Raw genomic sequence first — 19,085 nt, 5'->3', positions numbered from 1 at the left:
CAAACAAAACAGTATGACGTAAAAAAAAAAAAAGCTCTATAAAAAAAAGACCAAAATATTGTTCGGATGTTGACAGAGCTGAGAGGATAAGCGGGCGGCGCTGCAGTTTGAGGAAGTTTGAGATGCTTGAGTCACAGTTTATTTGCGCTCGTCATTATCTGACAGGCAAAATAGCCTCTGTGCTTTAGAACAGAATCGGACTAACGGGAAAAAGCCTCCGCTCGGGACCGGGACAAGCCACACTGCACAATGGGAGCATCCTCATCCAGCCTGTTGGACGAGAGTAAAATAAGCTACATACGAGGTAAACGAATTTCCATTTAGTACTCGAAAGTCTATATAGCCTACATAACGATTGAAGCTTTCTTATATGTTTAAAGTTGAGATTAATGATCATAATTGAATGGGACTTTCTCGTGTAGCCTACTCTTTATTTATCTGTGTTGTATGGTGTTTTAAAGTAAATTCATTACATCATTATATAATGAACTAAACTACACTTCTACTAAAACACAGACATGCATTTGACTACTGTAGTGCAGGAAATGTCATCAGTTTCATGCAGTGTGCACACCCACCCAAACCACACGCCCACCACACCCTTTAACCCCACCTATCATCAGTTATCCCGCAAGCTCATTGTCAATAGCTCAGTTTAATAATCCATGTCACTTACATTAACGTTGCTGTGCATTTACATATACTGTTCTGAATATCAGCAGACACCTAATAGTAAGTGGCACCGTAACTTAATGTACGGTATGTAACTTGGAGACCGTAAAGTATTACCACCACTCATTTTCCCCAAAAAATTGCAGATTCAAATATGCGTTCCACAGCTCTTTTGCAGCGCTCTCAGAATCTCAGTGATATACTGCCTTTGTGAATGCGCTGAAGTGTGTGTGATTTCACTGGAATGTCACACATTCTGAGCGCATATACTGCAGAGAATGGGTTTCCTTCCCCTGATGGGGAGCACAGCTGTTTCTGCATAATGGGGATTGTTTTTCTCTTATTTCATCTGGCCAGCAGTGAGCAGGAAGTATTGGACCAGAGTGGAAACTCATTCCAACATTCACTTCTCTTTATTGTTCAGTCTTTTCAATTGAATATTTACCCCCTATTTGTTTGCTGACTTAAAGTAATGCGAATGCTGAATAAAAAGGGGGGGAAAAGAGAGAGAAAAAAACTAAATTCTGCAGCTAAAGTACTTGAACTAAGAAAAGTGTAATTTAATAAACTGCACATTATAGACATTATAATGTCCCCGGTTGCAGTGATATTAGCACATTTTAGAAATTATAATGTCCCCAGTTGCAGTAATATTAAGGACACCTAATACAGCTGGACAGATAAATTGTATTATACTAGTATGATCAAAGCAGAAGTATACACACTTAAAAGCTGACATAGTGACATCACATTTGTGTGGTTCAGCTGGTAAACTATTAGCAGAATAGGAGTCTAGGCCGTAAACTGAAACAGAAAGGGCTTCAGTCTTGGAGTGAATACCGCCCTTGTGCTCCAAAAACTCAAGTTATTTGCCACGTCCCCTTGGCTTTTTTTTTTGGGCTTTGGCATGTATTTGCTCAGTGCTGTCCAATGTATACACACACAGGTTAAATGAGGACTCAGATCACTTCAGGGTTTGTGCTGTCGACAGAACGCTGCATGTTTGATTACATTTGCTTTCTGTCCCATAACAGTTCATTACTTGCCATTAAACAAAAAGAATAGGCATAAAACAGTATAGGGGTGTGGGGTGACGTAACAGATGGTAAAATTCAAAACAGCACCAGCATATGAAAGCTGCACAGAATGTGTCCTTAATTATGATGCGCTATTCACCACTCCCTCCTCCACTAAACTCCTAAATGATGTCATGGGTTTTTGGCACTAACTAGGATTGATTTAGCTGAGAGGGGCCTGATGTGCTCTGGACTCTCCTTCATATGCTATAAAGGGACCCATATGCTGATGCTAAGCACAACTGTGAAAGCCAGAAATGTATGATTATGTTTTGTTTAGCTTGGTTTGGTCCCATAAATGGTACAATAAGATCCCATTAGTTAACGTTAGTCAATGCATTAACTAACATTAACAATAACCAATGCATTTGTTACAGTATTTATTAATCTTTATTAATGTTCGTTTTAAAAATAAAACTCTTCTTTGTTAGTTAAAGGTAGGGTAGGTAAGAATGATCTAAAACACTTTTGTCCAAATTTGTTTAAACTTTTTTTATATGTCAATACATAATTAAAATGTAAGTACTCTGAAAAAGAGAGTATAAAAATCGAGTGACTCTAGACTTTTTAATCTGCAATAAACACCGCTCATTATTTTCGTTCGGGCCGAAACAAGTGATTGGCTTGGGCGACTGTCACTCTCTCTCGCTACCATGGCTACCACCGCTTTTGCTACAGGATCTTCCCACATGCAGGCACCCCAGTGTTGCCAAGTCGGGCTACTTCAAACACTGTTGCCGTGGGCTGTTTTTCATGTCTGCGGGTTGAAGCGACCCCAATTATGTGATATTTTTCCCTGGGATTTGCGAATTTTAGCAGGCAGCCCTACCAAAAAGACACATATTTTACCCCCCAAATGCGATTTTTACCGGAGAAACACGATTGGGCTTGTTTTGGGCTAGTTTTGAGTAGCAATTGGGCGGATTTTGTTGTTAAAACCTGGCAACCCTGGCACACCCGTTTGATTTGAGGAGTTCAAGAGGCTGTATTTCTGCTGGACAGGTAATCTTTCATTTTGATTATACATTTTTTTTGGTTTATGTTTTCATGAAGCATGTCTCACTAGCACACGTAGCTGCCTAATATAGCTAACATAACATTACTTAGCATAAAGTTACTTAGCGAACCATTAGTAGAGATGATAAATACTCAATATGCTTAGCTCAAGTTGATCGCTGTCGTGTTGAATTTCGCAAAATGTAACTTTAGATAACAAAATGCATGTGTAAAAGCTAGAACACCGCATCCAACTTTTTTTTAGAACTAAGTTAGCTTTAGCTACTACCCTCTGTCTAAACTCTTTTACCATGTTCACCGGGAACTTTGCCTGCACGTTTATTTCAGCCCTTGATTTGTTTTTATATACTCTACCAATGTTTACTGATGTTTTTATCTTGTATCTGTGTGTGTCGTAGACACTGTGTTGTGTGTGTATTTTAAACTTTACCAGTATCGTTATTCTAGCTTGATAGTGAGTACTAAAAGACATCTTATTTGTTTATATTCATAATGATAAAGTTAGATTTTTTATTACATGTGATTCTGACATGATGTCACTACATGCACTTCTTCTCTGCTCGCCTCAGGTAAATAATGAGTCTTTCAGCTGAGCTGATCGCGGTCGGCGTAGGGCGTTCATGTGTTTTGGGGGCGTGGCTTTGGAAAGAGCCCAGAAGGGAGAAGGTGGAGTGAATGGAAATAATGAGCTGTCTTTAAAACAGTCGTGAGAGGTCTACAGACACTCAATTTTTATACTTTCTTTTTCAGAGTACTTACATTTTAATTATGTATTGATATATAAAGAAAGTTTAAACAAATTTGGAAAAAAGTTTTTTAACCAAATCTTACCTACCCTACCTTTAATGTTATATTGCCCTAAAATGAACAGATACAACTTTTGATTTTAATAATGTATTAGTAAATATTGAAATATTATCTACAAATAAAGGGATAGTCACCCAAAAATTAAAATTAGCCCATAATTTACTCACCCCCAAGTCATCCTAGGTGTATATGACATTCTTCTTTCAGACGAATAAAATCGGAGTTATATTAAAAAAGTCCAGGCTAATCCAAACATTAGAATTTCATTCATAGTTGCTCTGTTTTTGAAGTCCATAAAAAGAGCATCTGTCCGTCAAATAACATGCTCCACGTGGCTCTGGGGTGTTAATAAAGGCCTTCTGAAGCGAATCGACGCGTTTGTGTAAGAAAAATATTCATATTTAAAACTTTATCAACTAAACTTTCGACCGACCGCCTTCCATGGAAAAGTGTTGAATGTTGAAATTGAAACTCAAGATGCGTACGTGACGTCATGACGAGCCTACCTGGTCGCGTTAGTCTTTCGATCGGCTGGGGAACTTTCAACAATTTTTCCATAAATTGAACAGGGAAGAAACTTTTCGCCCGAAAGTTTACTTGATAAAGTTTTAAATATGGATATTTTTCTTACACAAACACATCGATTCGCTTCAGAAGGCCTTTATTAACACCCCAGAGCCGCGTGGAGCACGTTATTTGATGGGCAGATGCACTTTTTATGGACTTCAAAAACAGAGCAACTATGAATCCAATTCTATTGCTTGGATTAACCTGGACTTTTGTAATATAACTCCGATTTTATTCGTATGAAAGAAGAATGTCATATACACCTAGGATGACTTTGAGGGTGAGTAAATGATGGGCTAATTTTCATTTTTGGTTGAACTATCCCTTTAATAAATGCTTTAGAAGTATATTTCATTATTAGTTCATGTTAAAGAGCACCTATCATGGCATTTAAAATGTTCCAAATATTGTTTTAGAAGTCCCCAACAACAGTTTTGCATGCATGCAATGACAAAAAAGACTTTAGTTTTCTTATAATATGCATTTATTTTTACCTGTTTTGACAGCGATTCTCAAATGATTCCTTTAGTGATTCACTTTTCAAAAACCCGCCTTTACGTGACGCTAATCTGCAGTGATTGGTCCGATGACCCAGTCAGTTGTGATTGGTATAGTATGTGCAGATATTTTCGGAAACGGAACGCCCATCAAAGTCTTATAGTGACAGTAATTTGTTAATATGTGTCAGGAGTTATGAATATGAAAACCGCGTCTGTACCGTTTGATTGTAATATGAGCCTCAGCTGATCTCATTCATAAAAAACTCCTCTATTCTCCTCACGAAGACTCGCGACAAATCAACATCCCTCAGTGCTTTTAGTTCAAAAGTGTGCAGATGAGGAGACATATTGATAGATTCTCATACCGGTATGTCTGTGTCAAATTTCTAAACAGAGGAGTATTTTTTATTCAATACTTCCTCAAAATGCGCAGATATAGCCTAATCATGAGCGATTGAGTCTCTTATGTGTTGTTTTCAATTCATACTGGCAGCCGGAGGGCGCTCTGTGCACATGTAGTCCATATATGGTACAGACAGACGAAGAAGATACCATGTGCCATAATAGAAGTCCATAATAAAAGCTTCCTGAGATCGCGAAACATACATTTGACGACTAATAAACACTCAATCGCGACGATGTATGGTTTGTCTTCAAACCACTTAGTCTTCAAATGCCCATCCTTGGGCAGACGAAAAAAGTTTGCTTTTGAGTGGCACTTCAGAACACAGCGTCTCGTGGCCATGATGTTTTCTAGTTTTCACTGGCGTCTTGGAGCGCAATAAGTGGGCGTATCGTATTCAAATAACTTGACAAGTTGACGTCATCTAGTCAGAGAAAAAGCTTCGGTCTTCTAACGATTCTTAAAAATGACTCAGAGTCGACTCTTACTTTTGAAAGAAAATAACTACATATACGGTGCACTGTCATATTTCAAACTATGCAGGATGTTTTTGTTCACTTAGATCTATGTTACACACTACATGAAAGGTAAATTTCAAAATTCCATGATAGGTGCTCTTTAACTAATGTAGCTAATACTGTTGACAAATGTTGTAAAGTGTTACCCAATAAATAGAATACACAAGAAATGACAGCATGCTCTCATACTCTCACGGTTTTTAGCATTTAAATACTGCATGCGTACACTATAATTAGTGCTTTCTGCAGGTGTGTAATCATGTACATCCAATCACTGCATAATTTTACTACGAAATATGACTGATCAGATCATTTTACATTTACATTCTTAAAAATAAAGCTATTTTGCATAAATGCCATGCACAGAAGAACCATTTTGGGTTAAACATTGAACACTTCTTAAAATATAATTATTTTTTTTGAGTGTGAAGATTATTTTAATCATCTAAAAAAACCTTTATCCACTATAAAGAACCTTTTGTGCAATGGGAAGATTTCATGGATGTTAAAGGTTCTTCATGGAATCATATAGATGCCAATAAAGAACCTTTATTTTTAAGAGTTGGACAATGACTTTTTAATAAAGTCAATGTGTTAGTCACATATAAAAATGAAGCACAGTACTACTATTAGTGGTGGCAGTGGCTCAGTGGTTCATGTAGGTTGTCTATAAACCGGAAGGTTGGTGGTTCAATCCCTGGTTCCACCTGACCAAGTCAGGGTTCCCACTTGTCCTGGAAAACCTGGAAAATTGATGACAAATTTTCCTGTCATGGAAAATTAGAGAAAATGTAAAATGTCCTGGAAAATCTTGTTGTTGTCTGGGAAAATTCTTAAAAAAAAAAGTTATTTTTTTAGCCGAGTATAAAGAGTTTATCGCTGGCCCAAACAATTAGCGCTAGTTGCTGAAAGCACATGTTCAGGAATGCTGAGTTTGATACGTGTGAGTAGTATTTTGAATAATGATGTTTAGTCTTGTGTTGCCACTTGGAGCCGTTAGCTAATGCTATAACTGCTCAAATGTATGCAGTGAATGTTAACTCGTAAGCTGCTACCTAATCACATCATTTTGATATAAAGTCACATTTGTGTGTTATAAAATCAGAATTGCAAGATATAGTCAAAATTGCGTGATATATGCTGCCTTCACGTGCTCTCGGAATTATCGTAAATACGAGTTTCCTAGGTAAAAAATTGCACATGAACGCCCTCCTCTTTCGAAATTTTAATGGGATGAGCTCGTAATCTCGACTTCAGAAGTGGGAATTATCAAATTTCCGATAGCACGTGAAGGCAGCAATAAACTCGCAAGTCTTTTCTTCACAATTTACTTTTTTGCGCAGTTGCGAGTTTATATTTTGCAATTCTGACTTTTTTCTCAGAATTGTGAGATCTAAACTGCAATTGCAAGTTATAAAGTCAAATTCTGAGGAAAAAAGAATTGCGACAATTTTCGCGTTTATATCACAAATATGTAATCGCGCAATTGCGAGAAAGTCAGAATAGCGAGATAAAAAGTCACAATTACCTTTTCTTATTCTGTGGTGTAAACAAGCTTCCATAGTCATAATGTATGATTAAGAGCTCATATTGAAAAATGCTGGATTGTTAAGTAATGGCAATAAACTGTACGGCTTTTAAAGACTTAGAAAGCAATATTTGGCATGATCCTTGTCTTTTATTCCCGCCGTAGTAAAATTGAAAATGTCCTGGAAAAGTGCTGGAAAATGGTTGCTGAAAAAGAGTGGGAACCCTGCAAGTGTCGAGGTGTCTATGAGCAAGACACCTAACCCCAGCTGCTCCCGTCGGTGTATGAATGGGTGAATGTGTGGCAATATGTAAAGCGCTTTGGATGGCCATGAGTCTGTTGAAAGCGCACCATTTTACTATTTTGCGAAATAAATGGAGTATTTTAGAATGGAATCCAGGTTTTGTTGCTGTTTAGTCTTCAGATCAACTGATATTCTGTTGATATTCAGTTCAGTATACCATTTTTATATAAAATTACTAGATTATAAAAAGATTATTAATCCACATATATCTCGCGCTGTATAATGACGGCACAACTTTAAGTGTATATTTTGGTCTGATGGTCTCAGCACAGTTTAAACACCATTCTGTGCCCACTGAGGTACGATGGCACCTTGCTGAGGTGTCTTATTCAACTTGGGCAAATTCCTCTGAGATGTCATCAGATGACAGACAGTCATTCTCTGTTCTTCAGATGTTCCTTGTCCTCTTGCCTTTTTTTAATGCCAGCAACTCTGGCATTACAAGATAATTGTGCAAATATACAATCTGGATCCACTTTCCTGATGCAGTTGTTGGAGTGCTTGAATGAAGCATGCCATTCTGTCCATATGTCCTTTGCCACTTACTCCGAGCCCTTCATTTAAGGTTTGCAGGGGTGCTCTAGGGGGAATAGTCATGGTTCACACTGTCCTTTCCTCACCATGTGGGAGGAAGTTGGAGTTTCCATGATAGAAACATTCACTTTTCACCCATTCCATATGGTGAGGTTTAACATTTTTCAGCGTTTCCCATTTCCCGGTGATTTTTCCAAGCTGGTGGAATGCCTAACTCAACCCGAGCTGCTGAGTCTTTAGCCATTTTCAAAGAACAGCTGAAGACACATCTTTTTCGTCATTTCGTCTAACACTTGAGCCATTAAAGGGATAGTTCACCCAAAAACGAAATTTTTATGTTTATCTGCTTACTCCCAGGGCATCCAAGATGTAGGTGTCTTTGTTTCCTCAGTAGAACACAAATGAAGATTTTTAACTCCAACCGTTGCAGTGTGATAGTCGTATAATGCATGTCAATGTGGATATTTTAGAGTATGAGAGCAATGAGAGTAAAAACACATAGACATACGAATCCTTATTAAACCATGCGGCTCGTGGCGACACATTGATGTCTTAAGACACGAAACAATTGGTTTCTGCGAGAAACCGAACAGTTTTATGTTATTTTTTTACCTCTTATCAGACGAATGTCATCTAGTATTCCCAGCGCCATAACGTCCGGCGAATAAGGTCAAAATACTGGTGCTATCAAAGATATATAAACGTAGATGCCTCATTCGACCGATCCGCGCAGGCACTAATGAGGAATCTATGTATATGTATTTTGACCTTATTCGCCGGAAGTGATGGCGCAGGGACGGCTGATGCAGAGCCATAGAAAAAAATTAAATACAATTTTAAATATGGATATTTTTCTTACACAAACGCATCGATTCGCTTCAGAAGGCCTTTTTTAACACCCCGGAGCCGCGTGGAGCACATTATTTGAAGGACAGATGCATTTTTTATGGACTTCAAAAACAGAGCAACTATTACTGCTATTATAATGCTTGGATTAGCCAGAACATTTTTAATATAACTCAGATTTTATTCGTCTGAAAGAAGAATGTCATATACACCTCGGATGACTTTAGGGTGAGTAAATCATGGGATAATTTTCATTTTTGGGTGAACTATCCGGCCCCACTTTATATTAGGTGGCCTTAACTACTATGTACTTACATCAAAAAATAAGTACAATGTACTTACTGTGTTCAAATTGTATTGCAAAACACCTTTGCTGATATTGAGGTGGGATATGGGTAGAGTTAGGGACAGGTGTGGTGGTATGGGTAAGTTTAAGGGTAGGGTTAGGTGTAAGGGAAGTGTCAACTGTAATTACAAATGTAACTACAGAAATTAATGTAATTACATGCAGGTATTTTTTTTAAATGTAAGTACAATGTAAAAACATGTATGTACACAATAAGTGCATTGTATCAAATTATTAATTAAAATGTTAGTACATGGTAGTTAAGGCCACCTAATATAAAGTGGGTCCAACTATCCCTTTAACACTATCACTTACTATTCTATATATCTATTTTAAAAAACCTTGCTATGTGTTCTGTGCTAGACTAACACAGCACTTGCATATTGTTGGCCTATTATTCTATTGCTCTCCTCATTTGTAAGTCACTAAGGATACAAGTGTCTGCTAAATGATTAAATGTAAATGTTCCCATTTGATTATAATTGTGTCCAAACACCTTGAAAACAAACATGCAGATTGCCTTATCGCTGTCTCTATTAGAACACATTCCTACCACATACTGCAGGACGTTCCTCCCAAAATTAAGTGCAGAAATTGACAAGATTTTTTTTAAAAATCTTTTTGTAAGAAAAAGTCAACGGTGCTTTCTTGTGAAAATTGTCACAATGGTGAAAGTGTTGCTATGTGGTTACTAATGAGTGTTGCAAGGTGGTAACTAGAGTGTTTATTGTGGATTTTTCAATACATTGTTAGGGTTTCAGGTGATTGCTAAGGCATCGCTAAGGGGTTGCTAGAAATTTCTATTTAGTTTTTAGGGTGTTCAGGGTGTTCAATACACTCTCAGACAGAAAGGTACAAAAGATGTCACAGTTGTCACCTTTGCATCTAAAGAGTGCATATTAGTACCTCAAAGGTACATAATGGTAGCAAAAGTTTACATATTAGTATAAATTATACATATTAGAACCCTCTGAAAGGGTACCGCCCCAGTGACAGCTTTTGTACCATTTTTTTTTTTCTGAGAGTGTAGGGCATTGCTAGGGTGTTCCAACCATTCAATCATACATCGATCCATCCATTCATTCTCCAAACCACTTATCCTCTGTAGGTTGGCGTGGCTGCTGAAGCTTATGGTGTTCTGTGTTTGTTAGATGGTTCAAGGTTCAATCCTTCTTCCATTCATCCATCCATCCATCCATCCATTCATTCTCCAAAGCACTTATCCTCTGTAGGTTGGCGTGGCTGCGGAAGCTTATGGTGTTCCGTGTTTGTTAGGTTGTTCAAGGTTCAATCCTTGTTCCATCCATTCATCCATCCATACATCCATCCATACATCCATCCATCCATCCATTCATTCTACAAACCACTTATCCTCTGTAGGTTGGCGTGGCTGCAGAAGCTTATGGTGTTCCGTGTTTGTTAGGTTGTTCAAGGTTCAATCCTTGTTCCATCCATCCATCCATCCATCCATTCATTCTCCAAACCACTTACCCTCTGGAGGTTGGCATGGCTGCTGAAGCTTATGGTGGTCTGTGTTTGTTAGGTTGTTCAAGATTCAATCCTTGTTCCATCCATTCATCCATCCATCCATCCATCCATCCATCCACCCATCCATCCATTCATTCTCAAAACCACTTACCCTCTGGAGGTTGGCATGGCTGCTGAAGCTTATGGTGTTCTGTGTTTGTTAGGTTGTTCAAGATTCAATCCTTGTTCCATCCATTCATCCATCCATCCATTCATTCTCCAAACCACTTATCCTCTGGAGGTTGGCGTGGCTGCTGAAGCTTATAGGTTGTTATAGGTTGTTCAAGGTATTATAGGGCCTTGCTATATGCTAATGTTTTGTAGGTGATTGCTAGGGTTTTCTGGGTGATTATTGGTCCAAGTCAAAAGAGCCCACCCGAGTCTTTATGGCATTCTGGCTCAGGAACCTCCTTCAATGTAAATCTAAATGATTTTTTCCTGTTTATAGGGAAAAAAACATTGCATTGCTTAGAAACATAATAGCACACCTCTGCTCAACAATCAAAGTTTTAAGGTACTGTATCATTCATATGCAGAAACAGTCTTGGACAAGATGTTAAGAGGTTTTGGAAAAAAACGTGTTTCTGGGTGTGTTTCTGCTGTTGGGAGGAGAATCAGTTTGATTCTGATGGGAGGAATGAGAGCTTCATTCCGGGACTATGTCCCAAACCTCCAGAGGAGAACAGCTCAAAGCCTCTGACCCACACCCTTACAGATTAATTTCACGATTCTAGTCACACACTGACATACACACTCAAACAAAACTGATATACTGTATGTGTCACTCTATCACGCCTTTTTCTGAAATGACAGTAATGGTTAAAGGTTTGTATCTCAACCTCAACACCTCATTGCTTTGGCTTATGGGAGTTAACAGAACATCACCTCTGCTGTTCATGCAGTTGAGTCCAAAATGAACAATTATTTTATCAGCATAACAATTTGAGCGAATAGTTGAGGTCTCTCTTTTGCTTTCACAAAGTTTGTGTCAGACCTCATAATGTTCTTGAGCGTGATTTGAGATGATCAAGGACTGAAACAACCTCCTCATAAGCCCACACTGACAGAATAATGTAGCGGCTCCAAGAACTTCTCACTTTTTCTGAACCACACGCTATTTTTCAGTTTGGACTGGAGGGACTGTGGAGAGAGAAAGAGAGCGCTACAATCTGATATGTTAGTTATGGAGCTGTCTCCCTCATTGGGCGTTTCATGCTTCAGATCTCTTCTGCAGGCCAAGAGGTGATGGGAAAAGCAGGCTCTCAGCTGGTCATCCAAACCACTGGACTTATAACTCTGCTCTGATACTTTTAAACAACAAGAGTTAGACAAGTGGTGTCCCCAGTAAAACATTGTAAAGTGCAGTAAAACAAGACAATAAAGTATAATTAGTTGGCTCTAATTGTATTGCAAGCTATTTGAGCTGCATGCCCACTCTTAAGAATAAAGGTTTTAAAAGGGGGTTTTCGCAGCAATGCCATATTAGGTTCCCTGAAGAACCTTTCAGTGGTTATCTATTAAAAGAAGCATTTTTTTCTTACGTTTTAATAATCTAAATAACCTTTTTTTGCCACTATTGTGCAATGGACAGGTTCAATAGATGTTAAAGGTTCTTAATGAACCCATCAATGCTAATAAAGAATCTTTATTTTTAGCTATGGAAATATTTCCTATACCTTTTAACTTTTTATGTATGCTACTTATTTTAAACTATATTTTCAAACTTAGAAACTGGCCCTGAAAACGTTGTTGCACGGCTCTGAGAAAGCAGCAGTTCAATGCAAACACTCAGTTTGCTTATAAATTCTGCATCTTTCTGTCATTTTTATCTGTTGGTTGTTCTGCTACATAAATGTCATGTATTGGCAGCATCTCAGGTCGTTGGCTATGAAATGTAGGACGTTTTGAAATATGTCCACGAAGAAAACCTTTTTTCCGGTCCCTGACATCTGTAGATAGAGAATGGAAATCGCTATTCTTTCCAATTTCAGTTTCAGATGGCGTTTCATCTGAGGTGTAACTTTTGTACTGAACCTTTAGCTTGATTTCGCAGCTGCCTCGGAAGTTAGCTGCACTTGTGTTTGCAGGAAATGACTTCACAAATAACAAATACAACAGATAATTTATTCTACATTGATTTGTGCAAACAAAGGCAGTTGTCAATGCAATGAGGTTTTCTCATTACGCTTTAGGTCGCATGATTGTGTTTGATATGTTTCAGATTCAAGTTTTTGTTGTCCAAAAGAGATTTGACATAAAGGTGGGTTACACTTGCCTTTCTTTCTGCTCTTTCCTGCATCAAAAGAACACATATGTAGGGCAAAGGATAAGGGACATATAAAACAACAAAACCGAAGACACCGTCCTCTGTCAGGATATCATGATCGGGGAGAAACTGGAGATGGGGGCTATTTAAAACCCTGTTTGTGTGTGGTGAGATGAAGGGAAGTTTAAGACAAACGTTATAGTACAGATGTGCACATAGTCATACTGCTGTCTGCAAAACACTCTGTGTTTGAATTGGCCAGGGAGACCCTCAGATCTGCTTAACTCATCATTGGACACAATACATTTCACATTCTGTTTATCATTGACCATCTGCCTTCTTATCTGTTGGTTGTCTGTTTATACATGTTGACATTAAGAAATATATAATTTGGGGTCAGTGAGTTTAAAAAAAGAAAAATAAATTATTACTTTTATTCTGCAAGGACATTCAATTACTCAAAAATGACAGTTATTATAAATTTATAATGTTAGAAAAGATTTGTATTTCAAATAAATGCCATTCTGTTTAACTTTCTATTAATCAAATAATAAAATCCTAATGTTTCCAAAAAAATATTTAGCAGCACATCTGTTTTTAGACTTAATAATAATAAGAAATGCACCATTAGCATATTAAAATGTTTCTGAAGGATCATGTGACTCTGAAGATTGGAGTAATGATGCTGAAAATTCAGCTTTGCCTTCACAAAAATAAATGGTATTTTAAAGTATATTCAAATAGAAAACAGTTCTTTTCATTTGTAATAATATTCCACAATATTACTGTTTTTACTGTATTGTTGATCAAATAAATGCAGCATTGGTGAGACAAATCTTTCTGACCCCAAACTTTTGAACAATAGTGTATATATAAATATATATAATCCTCAATACATATTTCAACATTTTCTCTCTGTTTCCTTGAAAGTTGAGGATTTAGCTGCATCAATACATCCTGCAATTACATGAGACCTGCACTGATTATATTTAATTGCACCAATTACCTAGAAAGCAGCCAAGAAGTGGGCCCACTGCCATATAGAGATCCCATCATCACTAGTAGCTGTTTGAAATCTCAGTCCACTGCAGTCAGATAAAAGGATGCCGAGGACAAACATAAACATGTGTGTGTATTCAAAAAGCTGCAGAGGTCGTGTAGTAGATTTGACCTCATTTAGATGAACTTGCACTCTTGTACCTCTTCATGTTTCAAGCCTGTGTGGAAGAGGAATTTGGACAGTGTGGTCAAATATCAAAAGCTAAGTGCAGTTGCAGCACTATTAGTATGATTGTACAATGGTACATAGTTAGAAAGGTGTTGTGGTGTGTTGTTTTATAGCTTCCGTGTCTTTTAGAAATGACAGTTTGCTGAGTTGTCCAGGATTTACAACGGTCATGCTCTTAGCGCAAATGATTGTGTGTGTGTGTGTGTGTGTGTGTGTGTGTATTTGTGGTGTGTGAGTCCTCACAGGAAACCACTATCTCATCGCCATGCCCTCCTCATGCAGCTGTCTGTTCTCTAACAATTCAGCTTTAGTTTATTTAAATTTTATTTGTACAGCACCTTTAGAAACAACTTTACCCCAAAGTCTAATATTATGATAACAAGGAAAACTCCATTAAGATGGCAGATATTAAAATAATTTTACAAGAAGGAAATAAATCTGTCTCAAATAAGGAAATAATCAGAATTTCTATTTTAAATAAAATAACTTTATTCCATTTTGATTTCCATTTTATGTTTTTACTTTAACAATGTAATTAATGTTCCATTTATTAAAGCTAACTTTGTATCATCAAGTGCTTTTTAAACATTTACTCCGAAATAATAACTATCAAAAACTCAGTAACGGCATATTTTATTTGTGATTTTCAGCTGTTCTTTTAAATACTTTCTTTTCAATATTTTTGGATCATCAGTCATCAAAGCTTATATTTGTCCTTTTATATTCTAATGGGTGGTGAAAATCAAAAGCAGCAATTGTAGTTTTAGTATAATTTTATATCTAACTTCACTCCCTTTTAACCCAGAGATTGTCACTCTAAGAAAGAGAATATGCTTGTTGTACTGTGTATCTTCATATTATACAATTGTTCACTGAATTAAAGGAATAATTAACCCAAAATGAAGAATTAAAATTTGAATAAGTCTTTATTTTATTGATTGACTTGTTTTTGGAGAATCTGTTCTGCACAACAACAGTTTATCTTTCTGTTAAGCTCCAAAACAGGACAATAAAGCACCATATAAGTATTCCTCATGACTATTCCTCATGTGCTATATTTTAAATATTCTAAAGTCATGTGAGAGAGGAATTTGTGAAACAGAGAAACTTTAGTTCAGATCATCTAGTCAACTTGTGGGACGGGGCTTTTCATATAAATCCACATACTCATACTTTCCACATACTCTGTGGGCATTTTAACACAGTGATCACAAAAACACAGACAGGAAAAATCACGATATAGCAAGGGAATTATTTATATTGCAATGTTATGATGATCTTTATCAAAGTCCCTTTAAGACAAGTCATTTCACTCGGCGGCCATCTTTGAAACGCCTCTGGGGCATGCAAGTGCAGCTCCTATCTCTTTGAATTGGGAAACATCAAATTCTGCAAAAACTTCGCCAAGCTTTAACTGTTCGCCCAGCTTACGATTAAATTTCATATTTGAAATCACCAATGAAATCTGACAACAACTGGTTCATACATTTTGTTTCTAAACGGTCGTATCATGACAAAAAACTGAATTTTTCAGCCTGGACAAAGCTAATGCGCATGCGCAATCCTAAACGCACGTCTCAGAACACTGTCTGTTTCTATAGCAACCGGCAGCTGCAGTGACACGATGACTTTACTAATCAACCATTGGTTCTTTCATTTAGAAGGCGGGGCTTATTCGCCATATTGGGCGTTGCACCTCTCCAATTTATAAGTAATATGAGTAATCGGAGTGCTTTCTAGTTCAAACATATATGGCTGAATTAAACCAATATTTCCACTTGTCCTTGTGTAGCATTTACTGCAGTAGACTAAGTGGATCAGTTTTGAATGGAACATCCTGTTTTGTTATCCTAAATCAACTGTATCAGAAACAGCACCATAAGTGGACCACAAGTCAGTAGTATTCTAAATTGTATCAGACACTGTTTTGCAAAGCTCAGTTAATGGTTAATATAGCGTATCTAATGAGCACCGTAAATTACATATTATTCAGCCATTGCCAGAACTCCATCCAGATAATCAGAATTCTGTACTATTAAGTCCTTGGCAGAAAATAATATTTCCAAGTAAAAAAAATCTTGGAAATTGGGATCCAAGCCCAAGAGCTGTTGCAAATAAAGTTTTGAATTTAGGTTGCACAGTGGAATAATGCTAAAATGGACTCAGGCCTGCACTCTGTGCCATGTTATTTTGGTATTGCAAAATAAGTGAAGTGGTAAAGATGGCTCAGTCTTCTGGAATGAGTCTCTCCCTCAGAGTCCAGAACAATAAGATGTGTGAGGTTACTTTATTAACATGACAGCTGTCACAAATCTAACCACATGAAAAGTAAATATTGTGAAATGTATCATTATTTTAAAGTAACATTTCTTATAATGTTATATAAAACTTTTGTCATATTGCCCATCCCTAGTCATGCATGCTTTAAAATCTGATTTCTAAAAAATATACTAGTAGCATAGCCTACTACTAGCCTGACGTCGTCATACTCAGATTCTAGTCAGAATATGAGTCTGATACTGCTCCATTGGGCTGTGATTATGGGCCGTGTTTCAATCGAACCAGGAAAGAAAATGCCTCTGCACTCAATTGGATAGACCTACAACCAATCAGAGCAATGGAGTAAGTGACGTGTAGTTGTCAACAGAACTCAACTGCACGCACACTGGAAGAAGAAGAAGAAGATTAGTGTAAACGATCTTTGCCGGTGTTGTAAAAAGAATTTAAGGATACACGGAGTACTTACCAACACGATCAACATTTCTGAGAGAAATAGTGAAGGTGAATGCATGTACGAACAAGTTCTCCGTTTAGGATTAGAACAAATTCAACCCAAGCACTCTTTGGTGACGTGGATGATTACATTACCGTTGAGCATCTGTCCATCATCGTATAAAGCCCGTCCTGACAATTTGATTGGTCTGAACAGCTGTGGTTCGAGCATAGTTGCTCTACAATGAATCAAGTCCAGAACGAACTTCCCGAACTCAAATATTGTGGGCGGGGCTAAGTTTGGCTGGCATCCAGGCTAGCCTACTACACTTACTATTTACAGAATAGTACGAATTTTATGCTAGTATGCTGTTCACAATAATTAGGCATAAAAAGGTGTTAAAATAGCTGTTAAATATTTTAAATGAATACTGCAATAAATGTAGTATCTGTTCATTGAAATGTACTGCCTAGTTCTTGAATCAGTTCTGGTACTAGTATTTGGGTAACTTCAAATTGTATATAAAATAACAATACACCTAGGATTATACCAAAGACTTTATATAGGAAGACGGTGCACTCCGCTATTGCCTAGAAATCTAGACACAAACTAGCGGCAGCAAATCTAATTTGCAGCCAGGGTAGTCTAGCAACTCTCCGTTGACTTGCAAGCTGGAAAAACTAAACTCTGGTCAGGCCAATCACATGGTGTATAGAGTCGGTGGGCGGGCTTAACATAATGACGGCAGAGTTGCGGCGGTTCCGCGTGCTACTCGTAAACAAAGAAGCTGGCGAACGGCGGTCTTTCGAAACGGCTTTGGCCGCGACTCTGGAAGACTTGGAGTTAAGCTTTTCTTTAAGAGAAGAACAAAGAACGGCACTGAAGTCCCATCTTCTAAATGAAAGAGCCAATCGTTGATTAGTAAAGTCATAGCATCACTGCAGCTGAAGCTCCGGTTGCTATAGAAACAGGCAGTGTTCTGCAATGCTCGTGTAGGATTGCGCATGCGCATTAGCTATGTCCAGGCTGAAAAATGCAGTTTTATGTCATGATGAGAGTGTTAAAGGGGTGGTAAAACACATTCTTTTGAAGGCTTGATTGTGTTTGTGGGGTGCATTGTAACATGTGTTCATGCTTCGTTTAAAAAAAAAAATTGCATTAATTTTCATATATTTTACCTTTATTCTACACTGCTCTGTCCCTCATTGTAAAACGGTCTGCTGCTTTCCGGGTTGTATGAAGCCAGTCCCTCAAAAATACGCGATGGGCTCAGATTGGTTAGCTGGCCCAGTGTGTTCTGATTCGCTAACCGCAGTGCACGTTTATCGGAAACGCCACGCCCCTTACCTGGAGGCTGTGCTTTGGTCAGTATTAGAAACAATGGTGTCAAAACCATACCAATCTGAGCCCGAATCAGACCCAGAACATTTTAGTGAAGATGATCGAGCAGAACCTGTTCAGTCCTCAAGAGTAAAGACTGCGGATCTATAGTGATCGCTACTGAATGGCACTGTTACTTTTGTATTTTTAGAACGATTATAGCCAAATATCTGTCACAAGAACTATTAACCCAAAACGAACACTAAACACTGGCTTTACTAGTAAGTTAGCCAAATCACACACAGAACCATGTTTAGCATGCCTGTAGATAAACAATAGATAAAAGCTCTAATCAAAGAATCATTTACACTAATGCCAAGTTCGCTGTTGAGATTTTAACGTTAGTGTTTGTAACGTTAGGTGTTCGTCGGATAACGTTAAGTATGAATGAGCATTTAACAGACTGGTTTGCAGAACAGTGTTGTCATCTGTTTACTTCCTTGCTACAACGTACAATGTATTACAGGAAAACACATCGATGAAAAATAAATCAGACTTACAGGTTGTGGCCCGTAAACAGCTTCTGTTTGTAAATCCAGCTTTCAGGACAAGCCGTTGTGCATATCCTGTATTGAACTCGCGAAGTTAGTGGAAGTTTTCCTCCGTGAAATCTGCTGCGGGAGCCCCGCACGCGTCGTGCGTGATTCACACTGGCCGTGTTTCTCTCACGCAGCTGACGTTGTGCATATCCTGTATTGAATTCGCGAAGTTTGTGGAAGTTTTCCTCCGTGAGATGAGCAGGGGAAGCCCCGCGCGCGCCTGTTCCCCTCCGTCTCAAACACACATGTGCATAACATGCTGTATGTTAAACGCTCTGCAACGCACCCCCGTCCCTATGAAGGCTGAACAAAGC

The 19,085-nt window shown here is 37.9% G+C and overlaps 1 protein-coding gene across 1 annotated transcript in view; it reads left to right on the top strand.

Annotated features, from left to right (window-relative positions):
* The first annotated feature begins 87 nt into the window (after positions 1-87).
* niban1b (niban apoptosis regulator 1b) overlaps positions 88-19,085 on the top strand; it is a 37,465-nt gene continuing 18,467 nt past the window's right edge. Inside the window, exon 1 of the mRNA XM_079819031.1 lies at positions 88-304. Within this exon, the coding sequence (XP_079675157.1) occupies positions 250-304 (55 nt within the window). The 5' untranslated portion in view covers positions 88-249. The remainder of the gene's footprint in view (positions 305-19,085) is intronic.

Source organism: Gobio gobio (genome assembly GCF_949357685.1).
Source record: "Gobio gobio genome assembly, chromosome: 6".
In the NCBI taxonomy this organism is placed as follows: domain Eukaryota; kingdom Metazoa; phylum Chordata; class Actinopteri; order Cypriniformes; family Gobionidae; genus Gobio; species Gobio gobio.
This window is presented reverse-complemented; position numbering and strand designations above follow the sequence as displayed.